The sequence below is a fragment of the Tachypleus tridentatus genome, chromosome 6 (genome assembly GCF_004210375.1).
Source record: "Tachypleus tridentatus isolate NWPU-2018 chromosome 6, ASM421037v1, whole genome shotgun sequence".
NCBI lineage: Eukaryota > Metazoa > Arthropoda > Merostomata > Xiphosura > Limulidae > Tachypleus > Tachypleus tridentatus.
In genome coordinates this window covers 145535067-145562784 of record NC_134830.1, presented here as the reverse complement: position 1 = coordinate 145562784, position 27718 = coordinate 145535067, and the positions used below count along the sequence as shown (strand labels likewise).

The 27718-nt window shown below is 31.1% G+C and overlaps 1 protein-coding gene across 6 annotated transcripts; it reads right to left on the bottom strand.

Annotated features, from left to right (window-relative positions):
- Positions 1-568: 568 nt before the first annotated feature.
- Positions 569-27718, bottom strand: LOC143253957 (phosphorylase b kinase gamma catalytic chain, skeletal muscle/heart isoform-like). 6 transcript variants are annotated; one of them, XM_076508622.1, is made up of 15 exons: positions 25299-25392; positions 24845-25008; positions 21936-22090; positions 20032-20204; positions 15735-15789; positions 12446-12511; positions 11759-11831; positions 9961-10051; positions 9667-9757; positions 8865-8894; positions 7555-7678; positions 6820-6900; positions 5448-5489; positions 4106-4222; positions 569-3846 (listed from the first exon to the last, which is right to left on the bottom strand). In XM_076508622.1, exons 3-15 carry the CDS (start codon positions 22031-22033, stop codon positions 3703-3705), a joined length of 1185 nt encoding a protein of 394 aa, XP_076364737.1. In that variant the 5' UTR covers positions 22034-22090; positions 24845-25008; positions 25299-25392; the 3' UTR covers positions 569-3702. The 6 variants fall into 6 exon arrangements, with proteins under 6 accessions (XP_076364737.1, XP_076364736.1, XP_076364740.1 ...); XM_076508621.1 differs by lacking the exons at positions 24845-25008; positions 25299-25392 and adding an exon at positions 27327-27718; XM_076508625.1 differs by lacking the exons at positions 24845-25008; positions 25299-25392 and adding an exon at positions 25424-25487.

Genomic DNA, 27718 nt, shown 5'->3' with positions numbered 1-27718 from the left:
AATGATCCACCTTCCAGTCTTTCATAACTAGTCTTGAGCCGTAAAAGTTTAGATAACAATTTGAACGATTCTGTTAATATGGCCATATCAAAGGATGATAGCTCTCAAGTCTTTTGTTTTTTTTTAAATCCCATCTGTGATATGCCTCAGATAACTTGGGTGTTCTTTTTGTTTTAAAATAACTTTGGCTTGAGTTTATTTGGGCAAACCACTTCTCACTATACCTTTAACTGTTTGCCTAAATTTGTTCAATGTTCTGCAGATGGCACTGAAAATGCTGTTTGTGCTGGTATCTATTGGAGTTTTTATGATCTGTTTTATATTTCTATACACACACATACAATATATAAATGTCACATTTCCAGAAAGGAATGGTTTCTCTAGTATTCATAATACGTAATTCAGAAAAAAATGGCAGGTTATTTGTGGAAGAGATTAATATAACATTTAATACTGCCACACCAACATACGGAACTTCTGAATTCGTTTTTAACTTTACGAGCATGAGTTGTGGTCAAAATACACATCATGACCTTTTACAGTGTACCATTGAACACAGTACTACACATTTGATGTCAGAATAATTAAGTATTTATTTTACCCTACACTGACAGTTTGTGGGAAAAGAGAATAGCTACAGATACAATATACAAAGATACTAAGAAAACTAGGTATACATTTTGAAGGTTCTAAAGTCTGTGCAAATGCAATATGGAAACAGTATGATGGTTAAAATGATTTTTATTCTTCTTATGATCACCACCTTGCATTACAATTTCATAAAGTCTGAGTGAGCAATTCACAGACATGCTGCAAGTACAAATAACATGATAGGGTCAGTTCAACGGGCCCACTTTGTCCATATTCATTTAATGCAGCAACAACACAACTTACAAGGTACTACTGATACTGCTAGATCAGTATAGGAATCTCCAAGTTCTTTTGTGTTCTAATGCATTGTTGAGAAAAAACAAACAAATGTACTCTTCAAAATACAACTTATATGGAAATAGTTATGTAAATCAGCTTGGTACCATTATAGTCATATAAACTTAAGTTTCTTAAATAAATAAATAGAACACTTATAATTGTCTACAATGTCCTACCCATCTACACAAAGTTTGTTTGTTTTTTTAATTTTGCACAAAGCTACTCGATGGCTATCTGTGCTAGTTGTCCCTAATTTAGCAGTGTAAGACTAGAGGGAAGGCAGCTAGTCATCACCACCCACCACCAACTCTTGGGCTACTCTTTTACTAACGAATAGTGGGATTGACCATCACATTATAATGCCCCCATGGCTGAAAGGGCGAGCATATTTAGGCGAACCAGGATCGCGAACCTGCGACCCTCAGATTACGAGTCGCACACCTTAACACGCTTGGCCATGCCGGGCCCGTTCTACACAAAGTATGATGTTCCACAATGCTTTTTAGAAGAAAGCAACTGTTGTTGAAAACACAAGTATTTCATATCTTGAAAGAAATTACTTTCTCGTAATGATTACTGAAGTTGTTAAGGCTACATTTTAAGAGTAAGTTTAATAACCACAGTCCAATACTTCCAAACATTACTTCTAACTCTTCTGTGATGTACATCAAGCAGATGTTTCACTAAACTATCACCAGTTTCATAAAAAGTGGGACTTTCAGAGAGTTTCCAAAGTAGTTTACTTGATTTTACGTTCTTCTCGTACATATTTCAATATTTGGTCGCATCAGATGGTTTGTGACATCTAAGATGTGGCGATTATGTATGGCATGACTATTTATTTATCAATTGATTGTTCTCCATCAATTTATTTTGAGCCACATCTACCATTTTATAGCCTAAATACCAAAATTTATAAAATAAAATTGCATACATGTTACACACATCTTAATGGAAATTCTACAGACAGTTTACTAACACATATAGAACACAACTATATTCAACTTAATAACACCTATTATTAAATAAAACAGATCATTCTAAAAGATTCTGTAGACACTAACAGTCTAAAATAAACAACAATCTACAAGACATCAGGTGTAACCACAAAGTATGAAGTATACATTATACTATAAAAATTATATGAAGCAAGGATGAGAAAATAGTGAAACAAATAATTAGGGGAGGCAAAAAAAAGCCAGAGTTGGTCTGCTAATTAATCTTAGATACACATATAATTAATTTTTTTATCTAACTAAACAACAACATTGCTTATTTTCCAATATCCAAAGTCTACACAGTTTAACAGTAACACTAGATAAATTATCAATACACTTAACATAAGTGCTCAACTAAGGTATATTCTATTTCTCTACTGTTACTTTTGCTAACACTGTTGGTCAGAATGTGTAAAATATATAATTTTACTCGTTTTAATTATTTTATTATACTTTTATCTATTTTATTATACTTTTATCACAGAGATTGTTTTGCATTGTTGGCTTAATATAAGTACTCAGGACTAATTTCAATCTCTTATGCTGGTTAAACTTTGTGATGCTATTGGGTTTATGGCTAAAACTATCATAAACAGTAAAAACATGAAACTGATGAAGCAATGCATTCCCATCTTTACAAGTAAGAATGTGAGAAAGGTATATTTAATTATTAGTTGTACTCATTACCAAGTTGACTTACTCTAAGTAGGTAACTTGCTCTGACTTGGAATCAATAATAACTTGTTCACCTCTATATATCATACACAATATACTTGAAAATATTCAGTCAGTAAAGGTTGAACTCTATTACTTTCTTTACAGGAATAAAAACAATAACCCAGAAATGGTATATTCAAGTTCAAAGTATAAAACAACCAGATATTCCAGAATAGTAGTTCAAGTTCAAAGTATAAAACAACCAGATATTCCAGAATAGTAGTTCAAGTTCAAAGTATAAAACAACCAGATATTCCAGAATAGTAGTCTTATGGAAGTAAATGATAGTAAAATATTCTCCTCAATAACTGACTGATTTTATGCAAACAGATTCTGTAGTTTACAAAGGCTATACATAAAGGACCAAGCATATGATTGTTCAATGAGTTTCAAAGAAGTTTTATTAACGCTTTCTTGTTTAAAAATGTTTGTTAAAACTGTCAAATCGTCAGCTCTATTTGTGGTAACAGTAACAAAATGTTACAATGTTACAAAAATAAATTATTTGAAACTAGTCAACTATTAGGTTTTTCTTTCATGATGCACACCCACAAAATTGTTTGTTGTTTTTTCTTGCTTTTGAACTTGATTTAAGCCTTTGAAAAGAAATTTGTGATTAAGTAAAAAAAAAATTCTCTTAAATTTTTCTTTGAACTTTTAATAATTTCAAAAACAATCTCAGCACTCCCCTCCCCCCCAAAAAAAACAACAACAACACGGTTTTGTAAAAGTCTAGAAAATAATCACTTTTGTTAAAGATAACACACAACATGAAATTAAATCTTTGTGAATAAATACAATACTCAGGTTTTATTATGCTCATGAATTAATATGGTGAAAACTTCTCATTACAGTAGACCCCTTACTTTCATATCAAGGGACAGGTTTCAAAATGCTGGTAAACAACAAAACTATTTACAAAATATCTCTATTGCTCTATTGATATTGCTCTATCTCAATCTTTGGACATTAAAATTTCTATCTGCTGAGAGTCCATGGGGTCTACTCAGAAGTTAGTTTTTCTTGGCAGTTTGAATACCTAGATTAGAGACATTTATTATGTCATGGAAATTTTCCATACATTTGTATAAATCTGTTTAAGTTCTGTTTTTGGACGGTTTTCAAAAAGTGCTGCACGGTTTTGGGCTTCACCTCTCTTTACCCAGTGACAGTACACACGGAAAGCACAGCCATCAATAACCTGACGGAACAGAAAACAAAATGTGCTGTTAGCTGATACACACACATAGAGTCAAAATTTTATGAAAAGAATCTGATACACAGATACAGACAAGATATTATTGAAAAGAATCACATAACATTAAACTTGGAAACAACAGTGCAGTAACAAGTAAAACAGCGTATTCACACACACACACACACACACACACACACACATACGTCAGGAGGACATCTTTGTACTCTTTAAAAAAAAAAGTGAAGAAAAGAGTAAATCTTACCTTTCTTAGTGTTTTAATCCTATAGGGGTTGCTACATGCTACATCAACAGACAACGGTTCTGGAGTAAACTTCAGTCTTTTGAGACGAACCATAGCTCGTACACATAGCATTCCAAACTAAACAAAAAAACAGTGAAAATCAACTGACCACAGGAACAGATTGCATTTTTAACAGTTATCAGTTTTTAAGTCTTAACAGCTGGGAAATTAATATTTGGCTTGAAAGATGAAACAGAGATGATAGAACCCCCCCTTTTTGTTTTTTAGAATAGGTAATAATAATTTTATATTTCAGTCACTAGGACACTCCAGAACATACATATATATGCATGTGCAGAAAGTTTCATAAGAAACTGACTGTATTAAAGGTACACAGACTTGTAAAAATAAAAAATAAAAAAAGTCCAAAACCTGAATTAACAACTTTTGCCTCAAGTTATAAAAGCTTTGTTCTACTTCTAAAGACTTTAAAGAGCCTAATTATTTACTCACTTAAGAACACTCACCATATATTCTAAAAGAACGTTACATGCTATGTGGTTACTAGAAACATTCTATACTGATTACTACGTGGTCAGGCTTAGCCTAATTTGGCAGTTTGCATTTTCAAAATACGTTTGTGAAAAATAATCCTCGATATTGAAAGGTGTTAAATTTTTATTTGGTACTTCTTTCTTTTGGCTTATTTTAAAATCAAATTAGTTTAGAGAAAGGTCTTGAGGTTTTGCACTCCCTCAACTTTGGGGGATAGGGCAGCCATTACAGTTCTTTACCAATTGGTCTCATTTCAGTACATGTTTAGATTTAGCCCTTAACTTTTTCTTAACATTTATTACACTTCTACTATATTTCAGTCTTTTTGACTATTGCTTCTGCTATAATTATGTATTTACATATAATTATACCTACTGATCCCACTATATATATAAGCCTTTCCATTTATTTATGACACATCAGTAGTATCCCCAAAAACTGTTGATTTATAAAGAGAACTGAATCAGGAAAATTTGTTGGATTTTTGTTTAGTGAAAATTAAGAATAAACATTTTTGTTTCATACCACATGTCAAGGATATTCTCTGAATGCTGTTCTGTTAACTGGAGTTCAGACAGTTTCAGTCACATACTCTAGAATTCCTATCTTCTAAACTTCAAGCTAAAGACATTAACCTCTTAAAATAATATCATAATATTTAAATGCAGTGTAAAACCATTCTTTTATTTCTACAAGATACACTACATACTCCTAAGTGTTTTGTTTACTACAAGGAGCAAAAACACTTCTTACAGACAGAATATTTAAAGGCCACAACTTTAGAGCACATAAAACACTAAAACCTCACCTGAAATGTTTTCCGTGCATCAAAGGTTCTTCCTTTAGTTGTCTATGCAAATAATCATAATAAAACAATGTATAAAAATTTACATAATAAACTATAAGCTATAAAATTGTATATAATAAATGATGAGCTATCAAAAATATGTATAATAATAGATAATATATAAAAATATAGATATAAGAAAAGATAATCTATAAATATATCATACTATAATGGAAAACTTTCTTACATGATACTGGAAAAAAACCTTTTTATTATGAGATGTGCAACCTCCAACTTTGCAAAATTTTTATCATGTGTGCATGTGGATTTACTATAGTGGTCACAATTTTCCTGTTTTGCTTCCATTTCATATCATGGAGAACTTTATTTTTCTCCATTCTCAGGGTGCAGATATGATGTCATGAATATGTCACACAAAGATAAACTATAATAGTTCTGTCTGTTGTATGCCCACATAAATACTTCATTGAGTGTGAATGGATCCTCACCAAAATTGGGACGGAGGTTCATTGGGTCCAAGGAAAAACAGAGACAAATTTGGCATGAAGGTTTTTTTTGGATCCATGAGTAGATACATGCAAATTTATGGTTTCACATTTTGTCTTTTGCTGTTTTTATAGGGTTTTTTTTTTAATTATATATAAATGAAACAATTTTTCATGTACTAGCTGGGGTATCATGAATTTACATAACTTTCATCCAGGGTACTGATACCTCAGTTGGTACATGTAATATATATATTATATATAATAAACAATGATCTATAAAAAGGAATGTATAATAAAATATAAGCTACAAAAATCTTACAGTAAAATCCAAAGCTCTAAAAAGTAAAGTAAAATGTTATTATAACTTTATCAAAATTAAAATTGTAACTGTTTTTTCAAATTTTCACAAGTTTGGATCCTACAGTGTAAAGCAGATGTGGTTGTAACGTGACATGTTAAAGAAAACAACCTCTTCATCTTTAGCTGAACTTCCATATTTTGTTTCTTATCTAAGCTTGCCAGCAGCATTTTATTTAACCTCTCCTCACGTTAGTCAACCAGCGAATTATCCATAGAATGTATTATGAAACTAAAATTGTCCTGGCACTTACGCTTCTGGTGTATTTATGTCAAAGCTATTAAGACTACCTGCTACAGTCCGTAATTTTGAACACCTGGCCAGAGGGAAGGTAGCCAGTCAGCAGCTCCTCCCACCCATCATTCACGATAAGTGATTGACCATTATGCTTATAATGCATCCACAACTTAGAGTGTAGCACCACATGGATTAAACCTGATTCTGCCAGCTCTGAAGTTTAGAACTCTACCAAAGAGCCAACCTGCACCCAGATTTCTGGTAAAGTCCAACATGTATTTATACTTACTACTATCTGGAAGAATTCATGTTTTAAAGCTTCTGATGCTGTTAATCTGTTTTCAGGACTTACAGTCAACATCTTTCTTATCTGTAAGAAGAAAAGCAAACCTTCCTTTAAACACATTGTTTTTGTACTGTTCACTATACAAACCAGATGTTATTCATTAGAATTTATGTACAATTATATAAAATAATTTAAGCTCCTACATGACCAATAGTTTTGTGAAGAATCATACCAGTGATAATTTTGAATACATATTTCATCTTGCAGTAATCTGACAGGAAGAAAGAAAGAGTAGATTAAAAGTGAGATGCAGAGTGGGGGAACATACAATAGTCCATGTTTGAAAATGTTAGGTGATGAAAGAAAAAAATGAATGAAGTCTTATGAATCGAAACAACTGGATTTGGAGGATGTTAAAGAGAGACATTAACTATAAAAATTAATTGAAGATGGGATAAAATGTTTGAAAGAAAACTGTTCACTTTTTAAAAATTATTTTAATAATTCTGTCACAATTAAGCAAATAATATACAAGATATAAAATTTTGTAGAGTAAAAAGAATTAATATTATAACAAATATTTCAACTTAAAGTTACAAATGCATAAATAATTGTAATCCTTAATTTATCATCCAGAACTAATCTAAACCTAAACAATGTTAAAAATATATAATGAACATCAGGCATTGACGTATAATGGTGCATTAGTGTCTGAAATAGACAGCAGTTTACACTTACTAGATCTTTAGGGAGCTCTGTTATATCATCCCATTCTGGACTGCAGAATTCGTAATTTCCTTCCATTATGTTCCTCAACATAACCATTTGCTTTCGGTGCCAAAATGGAGGGAAACCAACTAATCTATACGGTTCAGAGTTCACAAACAATTATCTATATACAGTTTCAACAGTATCACAATAAAATTATGTTACTCAGACAACACTAAACAGACCATATCATTTCCTTTTACACACTTTACAAAACTGCCCAGTTTCAAAGACAAGTAACAAAATTCTACAAATATTATATTATTAAACTGCATTATCTAGATATATATGTAACCACAAATTTATGGTAGAAATTATATGAAAACATGCTTATGACAGCTGATATGGATATTAAAACTTTAATCAAAATAAAGTACAGAACAACGTTTTGACCTTCTTTGGTCATATTCACCCACTGATTTCTCCAAGCCCGTTCCCTTGGGTGTGGTTTTGCAAGATAGTAGATAGGGGAAGTGGAAATCTCATTAATCCATTCATGCTCTTCATTAATTAGATGATGAGGCACTTGGCTACCTTGAGAGAGTCATAGTTACTCTAGCTGTTTATCTGCGCTTGGTTGAATTTCTTCACTTTGACATTCAGAGCTCTTTAACCTGAATATGACCTACAAAGGTCAAAATGTTGTTCTGTACTTTACCCATACCAGTCGTTTTGAGAATACAATTTCAGTTCAAGTGACTTTCTGGCCATCACAAAGTTTATGGTGGATCTAATCAATATTACTTTCTTTGTTTATAGAACATCTACTATGAATATTGCCAATTTTGAGTTTCCAATCAGAGAGAATTTGCAACTGACTGTATACATCCACTGCTAACTATTTGGCTAATCTTTGTCAGAAACAGAGATACTGACCATTACAATATAACACTCATGTAGCTGAAAAGGTGAGCACGTTTGACCCTGAGTTTTGATCCCACAACTCATACGAAGAGAGTTGAAAGATCTAAGCTTTAGAAATATCCTGTTATCCCTGTTAAAAGCTTGTGTTGTTTTACACAGAACTCAGCAAGAGCTGTTAGTTTAACAAGACTGGACCATATAATATTTTATTCAGGCTTCTTTCACTAGTTAAATTAACATGAGTATATATTACATAATACTAGATGCCAACAACAAATTCATAACTAACAAAACATGTTACTATCCTTGCACCTGGTGACATTGTCTAAAAACTTTTATGTCATAATATACATTTCAGAACATCGTATTTGTTAATCTGTTTAAGACACACAAATAACCTCTAACACAATACTTACAGGGTGTACATGATGACACCACACGCCCATCTGTCAAAACATAACAAGTACACCGGTTATATTACAAATATATAAACTAAAACATTATCATGATTAAAAACTGTAGACTAAAACATTATGGTATATAACTGTGACAATCTGGTCTAAACATTAACATGATCATATATCATAACAAGAGAAAGACATTACCATAATTATATACCACAGTCTAAGACATTTTACGATAAATTATATATTACACTCCAGAAACAAAATTTAAAAAAATTAAGATTATATACCACAGTCATAAAAAAATTAATTATCACTTGTCAGATAGCCTCGCTGCTTTGTGCCATAAAACACTAAATCAATCAATGAACATACAATTTTAATTTTTTTAATATTTTAAACATTATTTAAATATAATTAAACATTATATCTGATGAACCATTACTTACAAGTTAATTAGACACAACATTGTGTACCAAAGTAGAATTAAAAAAGGATAAGTTATAGTACAATTTGACATACAGCTATTCTAAATGTGTAACATTTGTTAATTAGAAACAAAACCGAGTCTTAAAGCAGATTTAAAAAAGAAAAACTGCAATATTATCTGACATTTATTTTAAACATATAACACCTGTTAATTACAAGTTAATTAGAAACAAAACTGTGTACCAAAGTATAATTAAAAAGAAGAAAAAAAATCACAATATGATTTGACACACATTGCATAGGAATGTTTTAATATTACAAAACAAATATTTGCATTCCTATATGTTTATCTATCTGGTTTTACAATGGTACAAAAAAAACCTACATGTCTACTTCTTTGTTGTATCCTTTTGCATTCTCATACATCGAGGCTTTAAGCAGCTCGGGAGCCAGATAACCTGGTGTTCCACACAGCTCTGTAAGTAACAGGTTTATTATCTCAACTTACTGACTCGGATCCAAAAGCAATTCGAAGAAATCAAACAATCAATGAATAATGTTGATTTCAGAATCAGGTCTATAAAGATGGGTAGTGGATGATATATGGAAACTAAAGAAATTACCACACAAATTGCATTACACAAAACATTAGCATGACTCAGAGATGTGTATACCTTACCAAACTGACCCTCCTGAGGATTTACTTCCTTGGCAAACCCGAAGTCTGTAAGCTTGATGTTGAAGTTGTCATCGAGAAGTATATTTTCTGGCTGATACAAAATTAAACGAAATAGAAATTGTATAAAGACAGCAACAAAGACAATCCAAAGATAAAACTCTGATGTATTGGTCAAACAGTGTAAAATAAAGATATGTGTTCAGTTGTACTAATTGTTTAACATCACTCTGTTCACCCAAAAACTAAGGTTTAATTGTAGATGATGTATGTTTTTCTAATAATGTAGAAAGAGTGAAATATACACTACTGCTGTATTTCCATGTTATTTCATAAAGCTCCAACTTAACACTATGTTTCTACAGTCCTGTACAACTCCAAGTTAACACTTATCACTACATTTCCAGTCTCAGACAACACCAACTTAATACTATCACTGCATTTCCAGTCTCAGATAACACCAACTTAATACTATCACTGCATTTCCAATCTTGGACAACACCACCTTAACCATATCATAACATTTCCAATCTTGGATAACACCACCTTAACCATATCATAACATTTCCAGTCTTGGATAACTCCAACTTAACACTATCACTGCATTTCCAATCTTGGATAACACCACCTTAACCATATCATAACATTTCCAGTCTTGGATAACTCCAACTTTACATTATCACTACATTTCCAGTCTTGTATAACCCTTTCAACTTAACAATTTCACTGTTTCCAGTCTTCATTAATTTAATTTAAGACCATTGGCAATTTCCAACATCCTATGTAGCTTCAACTGAACACTGTGAGTATACGTCTACAGCTCTGTTCAGCTCCAATGTAACACTATTTATACATCTCATACTTTGAGTTACTCCAACTTACATCTCCAGAATCTTCAGTAACTCCATATTAACTTTGACTATCATTGTGTTTCTATAGTATTATGTAACTCTAAGTGGTTGATTTAAGTCAGATAGACAGAAATATTATTTTGTTTTACAAACGCTTGCTATCACAAATACTATCTCTTAAAACAAAAAGAAAGAACAATTATTCTCAAATCTTATAAACCATTTAAATTCAGTAATTCTTTATTAAACCAAAGAAACCTTCAGTTTCTATAAGAACATCGATTTCTAGCATGCACACTCTCACACATTGTGAATGTTGAGGTTAAGTTCAATGTTGTAAGAAACTACTTAAAATGCTCAAACATAAATAAACTGATTATCTCTAATTCTGAAGATTTTCTCACAGTGCCAAAATAAGGTCACAAATGAGAGGAGATTGGTACAGACCTATTGTACATTTCAAGCATTTCTAATGTACAAAACTGACATGGGCTAACAAGTGATAAGGTTAACAGCTGGCATGAATCTTGGATCAAGAAATAAATATAAAAGGAATACCATTTATGGTACTGTCCAATTAATTTGTAACTTCTGTGTTTCTTCTTCAATATTATTATTATATATAAACAAAAGGTCACTTAGTTTTACTTCAGTTTTCCTGGTACACCTGTTTCAAATATGTAGCATATACTTACATAAGTTCTTTACATTTTAATTATAGTATTCAGAAACTGGTTATAATATGATATTGTACAAATTACTAAACCCTTTACAATTTTCTATATTACAACAAGATACTTAGAAGGATTCCAGATTAAATTTCCATACATGTATATTCCTAACATAACAGAAAATTGCTATAGGAACATGTGCATCAAGTAAATAACTTGTAAAAGAACAACTCATTTTGTACATATATCTGTAGCATATTATATACTATTTATATGTACCTTGAGGTCTCGATGAACTATATTCTTAGAGTGTATATAATGTACTGCTTCTAAAAGCTGCTTCATAATAGCTCTGAAAATACAGAAAACATTGAACAAATAGACACAGTACATAAAAATATCCCATGCAGTAATTCATTTTGCATGCATAAATGTACCTTTCAACCAAGATTGTTTGTTAGGTCCTAAAATGTCTTTTTTACATAGCTACATCATATACAAAGCTAGGTGATTACCTGGGAGCATTGATTATGTCAATTAGTGTCCTGTAAAATAATCACCCAATTAATATCAGTGTTTCCAATTATTACTTTACGTTATTACAATTATTCAAATCTAATGTGAGAAGAATCGACTAGTTGATTGTAGCTGATTAGTGAGCCCAGTGATTAATTAATTTGCAAATTCAACTAATTACCAAGATCTTATCATCTAACACTGACTTCCTCTAAAACATCACATATTCACTTGTATAAATATCATGTTTGAACACTCAGAATGTAACAAATTCAGAACACTGAAAACAGATTTCCAATAAATACCTGCCTGCCCTCACACAATACATTCCTTGATCTTCTACTGCCCTCTTAAACATTGAAAAGAAACTTTTCTCACTCGACACACTATCCTGTGAGTGAAGATACACATCAGAATTACATTCAAAATTTCAATTAAAGATTAACTTACTTTGTCTTTTTTTCTGAAAGTGCCACCACGTTCGTCAGATAATCAAACAGTTCTCCATTTTTACACCTTTAGGGAAATACAAGAGATAAAAATCACTAGGCCTACTTATTGTGTTTGTAGTGTATGAATTTGTATGCTACAGAAGTATAAACATATTACAACAAACCTTCAAAATTTGAGTTAAATTTAATGACTAACCTCCTAGAAATATATTATTGACTTAAATATTTGTGTAAGAATTAGATAAACTGGAAATAGGTGAAACTAATTCTTTCACAAAACTATCACCAGGAGTTTTATGTAACACAAAACTGTTTTGAAAAAAACAAAAAACCATGAAATGTTATCACGAAAACCACTATAACAATTTTTATAACATGTCCTGAAACTTAGCACACACTACAAAAGTTCTGCTAGACTGGAATGCTCTGCATTCCACAGTTTCTTCCGGCCTGTACCGTAAAATGTAAACATAAATCATTTTCAACAAGTTCCTTTTTTAAAATTTCCATCTTAATCAACAAATTTGATGTAAAAGCTTACAATGTTTCTATACTGATAAATATAGTTTTTTTTTTATTTTTCACAGATTACAGACTTAGAAAATAACCAGAAAGTTAGTAAATAAAAATGTTCTTAACGTTACCATGTTTTAATATTTCTTACAAAACTTCAAGTTCCATCTTATAAATCATTTTAAAATCTACCTTGAGCTAATAAAGTATAATCACAAGTTTTCTTGTCTGATAGTAAGTGTTTCATAATAACCAGCTGTCTTGAGAATACAATAGTGTTTCATGATAACCAGCTGTCTTGAGAATACATTAGTGTTTCATGATAACCAGCTGTCTTGAGAATACAATAGTAAGTGTTGTTTTTTCTCTCTCTCTTTCTGTTTTACTGGCAGCAGGGTGAATTTGTTTTCACTCAGCCATATATTATTTATCACACACTGTAACAATAATTGTTTCTGGTTTTAGGAATTCTAACGACAATTATTTTTAATGAATAATTACTTTGTTCACTACAATACAACAGTCTTGAGAAAATTTGTAAGACAGGAGAAATTCACCTGTTGTACCCAAATGAAGGGTAGTTGTTCAAAAAACAACTGAAGATGGGAAGTTTAGTCTTGGATAAGAATACTTATCTGGATTAATGTACTTCACAAGTCTTGTAATTAATGTATCATGCACTATTAATGGATTAATAAATTCCACTACTTATCCAGATGTATCATGTATTATTAATGGATTAGTAAATGCCACTACTTATCCAGATGTATCATGTATTATTAATGGATTAGTAAATTCCACCACATACCCAGATGTATTGTGTACTATTAATGGATTAGTAAATTCCACCACATACCCAGATGTATCGTGTACTATTAATGGACTAGTAAATTCCACTACTTATCCAGATGTATCATGTACTATTAATGGATTAGTAAATTCCACCACATACCCAGATGTATTGTGTACTATTAATGGACTAGTAAATTCCACCACATACCCAGATGTATCGTGTACTATTAATGGACTAGTAAATTCCACTACTTACCCAGATGTATCATGTACTATTAATGGATTAGTAAGTTCCACCACATACCCAGATGTATTGTGTACTATTAATAGATTAGTAAATTCCACCGCATACCCAGATGTATCGTGTACTATTAATGGATTAGTAAATTCCACTATTTACCTAGATGTATCGTGTACTATTAATGGATTAGTAAATTCCACCACATACCCAAATGTATCGTGTACTATTAATGGACTAGTAAATTCCACTACTTATCCAGATGTATCATGTACTATTAATGGATTAGTAGATTCCACCACATACCCAGATGTATCTTGTACTATTAATGGATCAGTAAATTCCACCACATACCCAGATGTATCGTGTACTATTAATGGATTAGTAAATTCCACCACATACCCAGATGTATCGTGTACTATTAATGGATTAGTAAATTCCACCACATACCCAGATGTATCGTGTACTATTAATGGATTAGTAAATTCCACTATTTACCCAGATGTATCGTGTACTATTAATGGACTAGTAAGTTCCACCATATACCCAGATGTATCCTGTACTATTAATGGATCAGTAAATTCCACTACTTACCCAGATGTATCCTGTACTATCAATGGATCAGTAAATTCCACTACTTACCCAGATGTATCCTGTACTATTAATGGATCAGTAAATTCCACTTCTTACCCAGATGTATCCTGTACTATTAATGGATTAGTAAATTCCACTACTTACCTAGATGTATCATGTACTATAAAAGTTTCTGCAAAAAACTGTTCTATAACATATCATTATACATATCCTGCACAATGAACATAGTCATTGATTTGGTTGCTGTGTGCAATGTGGAGAATCAAACCTTGGGTTTTAGCATTGTAAATCCTTAGACTTACACCACTGTCTCATCAGGGAACAGTTATTAAAGGGCAAATAAAAGAGTAAATATACATAGAAGTTTTCACTTTTTTCTATGAAATTATTGGAAACCAATAGGTCTAAAGTTTGTTAAAAAATCAAGTTATCTGCACTTTTTTCTTCACATTCCTTTTAATGTGTTCTTTGTTACTTGAAATGAGATTAAAATATTAAAAGGAATGGAAAAAAAGAACACAAAAACATCCATAGTTAATTTGATTTTTATTATCAATTTTAGAGCAATAGTTTACCAGCTTTCAGTATTTAAGCTTGAATTTAAGTATTACACCACATTTGTAAATAGAATTTCATACGGTATTTTGTTTCTCAACATCCAGCTCAGCTGATGGGTTCTGGTTTTGAATGAAAAGCTTCTTGGATAGTAACTTGTGGAATGTGAAATATAGATGTGAAATGCTGTTTTCACACATTTCTCATTTTTCACCTGCAATGAACAAGCTAAAGGAAAGTGGGGAAAACAAATTTGCAGTTAATGTGATTTTTGTGATATATTTTGAGTTTGTAAGTTAAAATTAGGGTAACAAAAGTTTTGTTAGAGTGAGCTCAGTTATAAATGCAAATTAAAAACAAAACAAATGTTTGGTTGTGCATCTTGACAACTAATACAGAAGACCAAATATGTTAAGAGTTGTATGTATATTGACGTGTTTTACACATTTGTCAGTTCTTACTAATTTCGCAAACAGTTGTGAAAGTTTGAAAGAAGATAACATTACACACGTATGTACATTATACGCGATATATTTTCTCAAATATTACAAAAACTTGTAATTTATTTTTGAAAATAAACAGTGATAATACTTACAATTCAAATACTAAAAAGATAAACGTTGCTGATTCAAATACATCATGAAGTTCAACTGAAAAGAATTAAAATAGTAAGATGTATTTCACAAATATTTTGTGAAAGGCTTAAAGTCAGTAAAACAAACCACTAGAGAAATGTCAAGCTTGACAGCCAAGTAGGAGAAAATTAGTTATTCTCTTATTTAGTCTGAATCAATTTTATTTTCAAAAAAGGATATGATTAACATGCATTACCCTAATACCACACATGGTGCTTCAAGCTAATATCAAAAACGGCACAACACCCTTATATCACACCATCCTTGAATCACATATATGACATATTATCCTGGCATCACACCTGGCACACCATCCTAAATTCACATCCAGCATTTTATCCTAGTATTACTCATAAATTATTTTTCTTATTAGTAGGCAAACTTTAATAAGTCAGAGGGTTGACCAAATTATCTCACGTAACTCAGCTGATAATAATGATAAAAGTTGCTAAAGGTCACAAAGAAGCAAGAAATAAGCTGAATTTAACTGACTGAGTTTGAGAAATGGAAGATAGTTGACACATTTTTTATTTTTTTTTAACCATTTCCCAGAAGAATAAAATCTTGGACATAGTAAATTCCACTATTACAGTCATGTAAACAATATCTGATTATTACAACCATTCAAGTAACTGAAATATTGCCATTATAAATTTTCATTATTATTTTTAATTAGTTCATTGTTGTTCATCTTGTTATTATTGTCAATTTTACTATGTTTACTGCAGGATCAAAGTGTGCATATAATGATCTTTCACTGAGTTACATTCAACTTTAATTAAACAAATTTTTGTTTATGTACATCAGTAAGCTCAGCATCAAATCACAGCTTACATTTCAAACTTTTAAACAAATTTTTATTTTTTTAATTTCAAAAGAATGTTTTTAATAAATTCTCAATCTTAACTTTCCCGTTTACTTTAACATCCTTGAGCTTCAAACTGCTCATATACTGATTTTAAAGTGTCCAACTAATAACAAACCCATATGTACTGACGATCCAAAATGTAAAATTACAACCTTCAATCTCCTCCCTTACCACATATTACCCTTACACTGTTTAAGAAAACAATTAAACACATATCATAACCTTTTCTACATTTAAAAAAAATAATATTTTTCAGTAACATTGCTATTGGACTGTTTAATTTGGCCATGTTTATGAAGATACTTTGCCTCACTTTCATTATTTACAATCATGGTGGTTAGTTTCAAGCAACTAACAAACAAACTATTTAAATCTTTTTGAAGCAAATGTATTTTGGGACAGTCTATTGTAATGCCCGATACATTTTTTGTGTTACAAGATCAATACCTTACACAAACGTCACAATGACAAAGTAGGTTTTGAGTGTCTCATCCTTCCAAGCAAAAGGTCAGAGTCTAGATGTGAGTTTTATTTCTTGTTTGTTTTAATTATGTTTTTATTTATTGTCATAAAAGTAACTGAAATATAAAAATTATATATTTATTAAGTAATGTAAGATAAATTAAAATCAATGTAATACTCAATATCCTACTCGTTGCAAGATTATAACTCGGCTGTGTATTTAAGCAAAGCTGCCTCATTGTGTTATACTATGATACAGTCTCAGTACAGCTGAATAGTGATAGAACTAAAGAAAACCAAATAAATTTTTTACTGAAAAACAAACTTTTGATAATTATTTAGGAGGTTCTACAAGTTATGAAAATTAAATAAGAAAACTTTAATACAAAAAGAAGTATATTTGTTGTCAGTCCCTCGTTTAGATTCAGTAAAAGTTTCAAAATTCAGACAAATCTTTCGTAGAAAGTCTTTAATAAACAATCATGTTTTTTCTTTTTTTGTGAATAACAGACTTAACAACTACCATGCTGAATAAATTTATAATTATTCTAACCATTACTTCTTCAATGTGGTGTCAGTCTAACAGGCCAATGCCATACACAGTACTAATGAACCTAGCCTTAAATTATGAAATTCCCTTAAACACTTGTCTCTACTTGAGAAGTCACCTGATCCACCAATGGAAAAAAAATTGTCTACTTTCACATTGTGTGTTCATCTTCATAGAATCTTTTCCTATTAAAAGGCACATCACATGAATGACCAGAGCAACAGTGAAAGGAATTCAGATACCTCCTTGATCCTATTCGTGAGTTAACCAAGATGGTAGCATAGATATGGTAATGACTGCATATCATACAAATTATCAGAGCAAAATTTTTAAATGAGGTGAAAATTCAGTTTACAACTTCTTTTACAAGATTGCTTCATGTATAACTAATTCATATACTTCTCTCTCTCTCTTTTTCACAAAATAATCTACTTATTTAAATTACCAGTTTCCTTTTGCAATACAGTTATTTAAAGCCAGTTTTAGGCAAGAACTTTCTTGTAATAGCAGAAGTCTGATAGATGTAACCTACTGTCCTACATAGTACGTGTGTGTGTGTGTTCATGTAAGTAGATAAATAATATTATACTTATAAGTTAACTTTAATAAAATAATTTAAATTTGAGGATAGGCTGGTAAACATCCTAATGATATTGCTAGCACACAAAAATATAGCAAATAAAAAGGAGTGGGTAAGGTCCCACAAATTAATTTACTCTAATCCTGCCTAAAAGACTTTCAAGAGCCATGGTTATTGAGGATTCCCTCTTGTTATTTTAACTAAGTCTTGGCAGAAGATACCAGAGAATTACAAGATACATCACCAAATACAGGGTTATTCAAAAGTATACATTACAACATCAAATTACCTACAATTAAGGATGTTAAGCTACATGATGTGTTTTAAAGCTATATGTCATATTTCTTCCAACATTTGCTGTTGTGAACCTTAAATAATCCAAAGACCTTGTGTTTGGGTAATGGAAACACCCTTGCAGTGGAACACAAAAGGTTTCAGTTATTCACTGTGCAGGGTTCTCTCAATTTCACTCTGTGAACAAACAGTTCCAGTTAGCTGACCCTAATATTTCTCTTCCTTATACCACCTTCCAGCTACATGAAAACAGATGGAAATTCTACAGATATTTCTTGTTATTTAAAGTTGATGTGCTATTTCAGATATAATTCATCATCTTGCTCTATCCACTTCTTACATCATTTAGTAACCTTATCTTCTGAAAACCAATATGCAAGGCTGCATCTCTGAGGTAAATGCTAAACTTTGCACTATGCTTAACATTGTGACCAAAATTATTCTCTGTCACTTTTTACAAACAATGTGCCATATACTGTAACTGTAATACAAGTTACATGTGGTTGTTTAAAATGGTGAAGTACTACTTGAAAATAATTTGAAAAATAAATGCAGCAGGACATGAAAACATCACAGACCTGTTGTAAACACTTAAAAGTTCTAAAAGATAACAATTAATGTTAATACTGGCAAAACCTTAAATGTAGAAACCACTCCATGATAGTGACTTATTATACATGGGAAATATTCAGTTCTAAACTTTAAAAATATCACACCTCTCTAATCAATAGTCATTTATTAATACTTATAGCACAAACCTTCAGTGATTAAACCTTACATGTGAGATATATAGTAGAATTAAAAGAAATTTACTTAAATATTTAGCAGATATTTACACACATTGTAATTATGCCATACTCATTTTTTTAATGTTAATTTCATTAACGGTATTTGTTAAAATGTTCAATATACATAGTTTTTTTACTATTATATTGGAATCTGTATTTAGGACTAACCTAAATCTCCTAAGCTAGCTGAATCTTGAGGTATTATTGGGTTTACTGCCAAAAGTATCTGCTTGAGATGTACAAGAGATTAAATTATTTCTGTAATCTTAGTTTGCTCATGTTTTATTTGACGAATATGTCAAACAGAACTATTTCAGTATAGAATACAAGTTATAACATCTTGTTTTATCTCTAATACTTTATTCAACTAGAGGGGGTGTAATTATATTTGAATTAAGGGGAGATTGGTAATAAATTATCTTTATAAATTATAGATAGTTTGTTCACTCACAATGTAACTGTAACACTAACCAAAATGTGCACATCAGTGTCTCAATATAACTTGACAATTTTGTTTAAAATCAACAGAATGACTCTTAGCTCAAGGTTAAATAACAAAAAAAAAGGCAACAGGAAACGTGAGAGTTATCTCCTACCTAGCAAAGGAGGAAGACAACGTACAAAGAGGTAGTGGATGGAAAAACTGATCAATGTAAGCATAAGAGGAGACTGAGAATAGCAAGAGATTGGGGGTGACAAAAACAACAATACCTACTGATGTATGGATGACCTGCAACTAGTTTTAGTATCTCGATCTCTCGTAAGGTGGAGTCTCTCACTGATAAACCCTGAAAATCTTCAGCATCTCCGCTGATGTCAATGATTTTGGCTGCATACTCCTTCCCTGATTCCTTTTCTACACATCGTCTTACTGTACTGCTAACTCCCCTATAAAAGTATACATACATACAGTGAAACATTTTTCTTCCACAAGCTGGGATACCTGCCCTTTACCTGTATTATGAATTTAAAAAAATTGAGGGCAAATATATTGTAAATAATGCAAAATTCCTAACTTTTACACAATTTATTTACAACATATCACTACAGCATTCATTATTACCTCACCAAAGGTTTTGTACAAGTTTTAACAGCTCACTAAGTATATGCTTAAAACATGGTATGCACTGTGTGATGGTCAAGGGTGTCTGTGGTCAAAGTAGTGGTGTTAGGAGTACTTTCTGTTACCTGCTTTCAACACCCACCTCTTACTGTCCTTCTACACTGTTTCATGTTGTTAATTAACTGATGGACATTGGTAAAAGACTTGTATTATCAGAAGAAGTTGTGAAGTCACAATAAATGGTTCTTAATATAAGCATTACGATGACTGTTGTTGTATCAACTTCATCTAAATTTATGTATTATTGTAATACTGACAACCATTTTTTTCACTGCACCCCTCCATATAGATATACAAGATATTTACGTGCCCTCCCATACACTGTCTATTGTGTAGTAGAAAATATAATGTGTGCATTTTTTGTTTTTCTTATACCAAAGCCAAACTGGACTATTTGCTGTGTCCACCAAGGGGAAGTGAACTCCTAATTTTAGCACTGTTAATCCAGCCTGTTCTACTGGAGATCATGACATTTCAAAAAGTTTTTTTGTTTGGTGTAACAACATATTACTATATATGATTGTAATTAATATTAACTTACATCAAAGATTACTAAATAATTAATGGACACCCAATCCTGTCAACATTCATCACTGGAGCTAAAATAAACAATGCCAAAGCTATGAATAGTTCTCATCTCAAACCTGTTCAATTTCTTACAATTCACTTGGTACTAACAACCTGAAACATTCAGGTAAGACTGCTGAAGATTATTAACAATGTAACTTCTCTACAGTTGTATATGACAAGAAGCAAATTATTATGAAACATTTATAACTTTTCATTATTTACATGTCCCCCGAAAAATAGGGTTTACAGCTGATCTACTACTGGAAATCACCCATAATTCAAAGCATTCACTCATTCTCAAATCTATTTATACTTTTGAGTTTTGCTCATTTAATAGATTGCTTTTTTCATTTGTTTTTGGGACATTCTCATAAAGGTACTTCAGCAATCTGCACTAACCATGCCTAATTTTGAAATGAACAACTAGAAGGAAGGCAGCTAATCAATAGCATCCATCACCAATTCATGAACTGCTTCTGTCTCTAGTGTAATTTGACCATTATGATGTGCCCATAGCTCAAATGTATGGAGTACAATATTCTTGTTCCTGTAATGAGATAGAAAAATTCAACTCAGTTATAATCTAGCATGCTAGCCAGTTGATGGTCCTCAGCCCTTACTCATGTACAAGTTTGTTTGTTTTTTTTATCACAGTGGCATTTTATTTAAATTATTAAGATTGTTGTTGTTTTTCTGATAGCAAAGCCACATGGGGCTATCTACTGAGCCAACCAAGGAGAATCGAACCCTCTATTTTAGCATTGTGAATCCGTAGACATACTGCTGTACTAGCAGGGGGCAAAGTATTAAGAATTTATATCTTAGTTTCTTTAGTTTATACTGGCATCAAAAAGTGTTGAGTACTTTATCAAATAAAATAGTAAGAAAAACAAATACAAATTCCAAAATTATTTTAAGTCACTCACCTACCAAGAACCTCTCTAGGTTCATATCTGGCATAAAAGTCTTTGGCTACATTCTTGTCGGGGAGATCATCAGCCTCATCTTTAGAGGGAGCCACCATCTTTCTCACAGCTGCCACCACTAGTTGTAATCTTTTTAGACACTATGAGAACTCATCCTAAAAGTTCATGGTTGATAAAACATTTCTCCATTAGGATTGTTTTTCGTGTTTAATGAAAACATTTTTACCCACAAAAATTAATTTAACTGCCCCAAAAACCCTTTAATTTTAATACAGTACCTTCACACACCTACTATTATCATTAATGACATACCAACATTAAACCTCTTGTATATACAAAATAATCATAAAGCTCATATTTGATGTGCATATCTGAAAAGCATGTCCTAAAGTAAACACAGAGTTAGAATTAAATGTTTTATTGAAAAAACTATAGACATGCTATATGATATATCAAGAACCATATTATATTGCAAATTTAAATCACAGTTCTTGAAACTACCACTACTATTATTTTTATTTCTACAGTATAAGATTGGAGATTTGAATAAAATGCTTCTCAGTGTAAAGGATAATGTTAGAATGAAAGACCACCATGAAAGACAGATGTTGATAATGTTAGGATGAAAGACCACCATGAAAGACAGATGTTGATAATGTTAGGATGAAAGACCACCATGAAAGACAGATGTTGATAATGTTAGGATGAAAGACCACCATGAAAGACAGATGTTGATAATGTTAGGATGAAAGACCACTGTGAAAGACAGATGTTGATAATGTTAGGATGAAAGACCACTGTGAAAGACAGATGTTGATAATGTTGTTGTTTTGAATTAAGCACAAAGCTACACAAGGGGCTATCTGTGCTCTGCCCACCATGGGTATTGAAACCCGGTTTTTAGCATTGTAAGACCACAGACATACCGCTGAGCCACTGGTGGGCATTGATAATGTTAGGATGAAAGACTACCATGAAGGACAGATGTTGCTTGCAGTAGTTTCATTTATGAATAGGCTAGATATGTTAAATGAGAAAGTAAGCTAGAGCCCTTTGTGACAGTTTTAGAAACTCTCCATACCATGCTCACACTTACAACCCTGGTGACACTTAGTTTCTCTAGGGCAAGTAGTTTTTAAGACAACCATTTCCAATATGGGATAACTAACTTGTATCCCTCCACTCCACAAGTAAGACCTTCCATATCTTAATATTACAATAGACTTTCCAAAGTACAAGACCATCCAATAAACTTGTAAAAATCCTCCTGAATTAAAGAAATATTTTTATTGTTACTAGCAACACCTATAGGTATAAAACTATCAGCACATTTTAAAGATCTTACATAAGCTGTTCAAACATGATGCCTACAACAGGTCCATGTGAAATCCAGTAACTAACTTCATCCAACTTAAAAACTTCTGTTACAACCATGCAAGTCCGAGACAAACCTTATAAACAAACATTACACAGTATTTGCAACAGTATTACAAGATGATCAGGGATATATAATACACTTTTGGTTAGTATTTCAATGAAGGTTGCAAATGGATGTTCAATAAAACTCAAATAGCAATTAGTTCCTATAAAATATGTTAATGTTACATCAGACTGGTATGTACAATGCAACTTTCTTCCTATTTAGCCTTTCTTGAACTTGTAATGTTCATGACTTCCTTCAACTTTAATCTACTTCTTTAACCAGTTTAACAATTATTCCAAAAAAAAAGTTGGATCTAGAATTTTATTAACACAAGTTTAAAAATCCATCTTGGTAGAAAACTTTATGTGAACGATTCAAAATTTTAGTTTTGTGCATACAAACATTTAAACATCTCAAATCTCATTTTTTTTATATATTCTCATCACAAGACATTAGTGTTAGAACAAATATATTCCTAACACTACATTTTTTATTCAGTTCTTTGACAGATTTCAGAAGTGAATGTACAGTAGCATATCAACTGCATTATGTCTGCAATATCTATTACTGATATATTTTAATCAATACAGAGCACATCAGGTCAGCTGAAACACTATTTATATAAACCTTATTACAACAACAACAACTGTTATGGTTTCATTGCCTTTTCTAATCTAGCAAAGAATGGTTATAATTCATTATACTTATCGTATGGCTAAATAAAGAATTTAGTGCTATAAATATATATTATACTTAATACCCTATCTCATTAGAAGTATAATTAATTATCATGATACTTCATCAAGTTTAATTATTTATACTTATGGTATGGCTGAATAAAGAATTTAGTGCTATAAATATATATTATACTTAATACCCATGTCTCATTAAAAGTATAATTAATTATTATGATACTTCATCGACTTAGAAAATAAATTCATATCATAACAAAAAGTTGTATATTTTCTTGTTTTTTGTCAAACTTTCAGATTAAAAACAATACTCTGCAAAACATCCTTTGTTCCATGAGAAAGGAGAGGCTCAAATATAATGATCTCACAGTTCTATATTGTAGAGAAACCTTGACAATTCTGAAAAGTGTGTCACTTTAAAAATGTAAAGAATCGGTAAGAGGTCTATATTTTAGAGGCAGTATGAGAGAACTGAAGTTGAGTTGATGTACACCTGTATATGAAGTAAAAATCTTGTACGAACGTCAGCCATCAACTTACACCTCTAATACTACACTCGTATAGGATATTATCATGATATAAAGATACCTAGTTTTATGTTCATACAGATATGTGAAATTAAATTTTAAGTAAATAAAAACATACCTTAATACCTATGTAGAAACTTCACCCACTATAACTGTGAATGATTTACAATAACTGTATAAATGGATATCCGTATACATATAATTTTTATCATATTTTACTAAGAAAAGACAAAAATTCATCAGAATATTCTTTATCTAATTACTGACCTTCAAAAGAAGTATGTGATTTTGAAGATTTTTTTTAAAACAGCCGATCAACTCCTTTTTTTGAACGGCAAATATTCTTTGTAATAAAATGTTCTTACAGTTCTCAACTGGCTTCAAAAACTGTCCATATATTCCTACCTTCTCTTGTCCTTCCTATACCAACCCTAGCAGACAAAATTTACATATCAAAACATTCTTAAATGTTTTAAAGGTTCCTGTAACACTATCCATAAAACCCTAAAACCATCTTTATGTTCTACCTACACTTAATAAACAGGAAACATCTCAAAAAACAAACAAATTTTAAAAATGTGATTATTGTTAAAAAAACAACAAGACTACTCAAACTCTTACTTTCTACTGATTTTCCACTCAAAGACCTAAATTTATTAGTTGCTGATCATGAACTACAACCTGCTAAAATAAACATAGGTGAATTTAAGAACAAACAAACCTCTGCACATAAAATGTCAAAGAGTGATGTGATTTGTTAGGAAAGCCAGTGTAAAAATAACCAACCTCTAAAACACATATCTCAACCTTACACTGAGCTATTCTTATTTTTTAGTGCTCACTTACAGAATAATAATGGGCAACCCTCCAAATTCTAATAAGTAGTGCACCTGCTGCCACCTGGAGATATGTATGTTTATTTATTCACACATTAATTTATTAGTCTAGCTTTATTTTTAACAGACACTTATCTACACTGTACATCAATAAATGGTACCCTACTTAAATCAATGGTAAAGCATGAATATTTTGAAAAAAACTCAGGATTAAATAGCTAATAATACCTCTGAATAAAAATTAAAATAAAAGGTTCTACACATATGACTACCAATTTTACTCCTATTGAAGCAATATCCAAAACTTAATGCAAGTTCATTGGAATTCCCTCTCTTTATTTTGACTTCTCATGACAGCACATTACCTAAATATTAGCCTTGTTATGAGTACAGCTAATTAACTGTATCATTCTTACATTCTTACTCATCAAGATGAGAATGCACTGTTTCAACAGCAAAACTTGCTATTAGCTAATTATATTTCACAAAGTTAAAAACCTTTGTGACTTATATTAGTTATATATCCTTACACTATGCTACAAAACTATATAAATGTAATTATAAAAAAATTTCAAATAGAAATTGGTATAAATATGCTAAATACTACTACTAATGAATGTAATATTAAAGAAAAAAATAGAGTATACCTTACTTTTGGAACACACATACACAAACTGTTATCTTTCAGTACTGTTGATACTGTTGATTTGTGACAATGAAAAACTTATTAAACTAACAAGTTAACTATGAGTCTCAACAATAACCAACCACATTCCACCCTAGCATTGTTTTGTGACCAATAAAAAAACTCTTTAAATAATAAGTTAACTATGAGTCTCAACAATAACCAAACACAAACTTAATATACTTGCTACACAATGTTACAGTACCTATGTATTACATAAGTACTGGTATAACCACAGAATGATGACATGTAAACTTTATCAGCCAAAGCTGGTTATAAAGTACTTAACTCAGATTAACAGCAGAGCTTTAGCACCCAGACCCACTCAAAACTCTATTATAATTACATTGAAAAATAATGAAAAATGCATTTCAGGCATATTTTCTTAACCATAATTTAAAAGAAAAACGAATCTCATTGAAGGTGTCACAACCCCACTGTCCTTTGAGAAATGCAAACAGTAGATGTCACTCTACTTCGTGATGTTAGCCTAAAAAATGACCTAAGAAGGTCAAAACATTGTTCTGTACTTTATTTTAATAAAAGTTTTAATACCCATACCAGCTGTCTTGAGATACATGTCACTGTACTGCTCTAAAATAGGGGTAACTCTTAACATATATATCGTAAATTTGGATGTGCACAATGAAGGAACAGCAGAAACAAAAACACTCTCTGCCCAGGGTCTAAAAAATTCTTAATCTTGCATTGCAAATTAGCTTGTAACTTTTACAAAAACTAGAATCTCTACTGAAAATTTTTCTTTTACATGTAGAATTAACCCATTGTACCACATTTCTCTGTTTCTATAACAAAAAAAGTTAAAGCTCATTCAACTCTTCACAGCTAACTACAGAAACCACAAGAATTTGAATTAACAGATTCAGAACCAAGTTAACTGTAATAATCACTTTAACATTACATAAGAGTGTCTGTTCTTTTATCGAAGAAATCTATAATTAGCTTGGTGGTAGAAAGTAAATGATGAACATTACACGTAACAGGGTAAATACCCTGATTTTACGCTTGTGATTACTGTTTCTCAGGTATCAGAACTTGTACTTTTGATGTTGATTACTTATGTAAAATGATAGCAACACAACTTGGTCATGAAATTGTTCGAAGTTGATACAAAAACGTTTTAAGTAAATTTTAGTAGGCTTAACATATATAATAAATTTAATGACTAATATATAACATTGTAAAAAAAACGTATAAAAAATCTAACCTTTAAGTCTTACATAATTTTACATTCCTCACGTTTCGAAAACCAGTTGTTTTTCAAATGCCATATATGTTTACACTTTTTCAAAGTTAAAATAAAATGGACGGAAGAAAAAGAAGGTACTAATTCGGTATTTATAAACGACGTATTTCACTAAATTAACGTCTCTGAAATAGTACGAAATGTGTAACTTCCTGTTATGCCCAATAGCAATGAATATAGCATTATCGTTAACTCGATTCTTCGATTATCATAGTGAGTTACATCTTAAAGACCTGGGAGGCAGGCAAACGTTTATTTTAAACTGAGCTTAGTAAAAAAATTTAAAAATTTCTAAGAGACACAGACAACTCCTATTAAACAACGGTATCAGGTTACAAATAATTAAAATTTCC

Coding starts and splice junctions, on each gene's coding strand:
- LOC143253957 (XM_076508621.1), bottom strand. CDS start 22,033: ATGGTGGCTCCCTCTAAAGATGAGGCTGATGATCTCCCCGACAAGAAT. Junction 20,205..21,935: donor CCTAGAGAGGTTCTTGGTAG/GTGAGTGACTTA, acceptor ATACTTTTATAG/GGGAGTTAGCAGTACAGTAA. Junction 8,895..9,666: donor TACAACAAAGAAGTAGACAT/GTAGGTTTTTTT, acceptor ATGTTTTGACAG/ATGGGCGTGTGGTGTCATCA.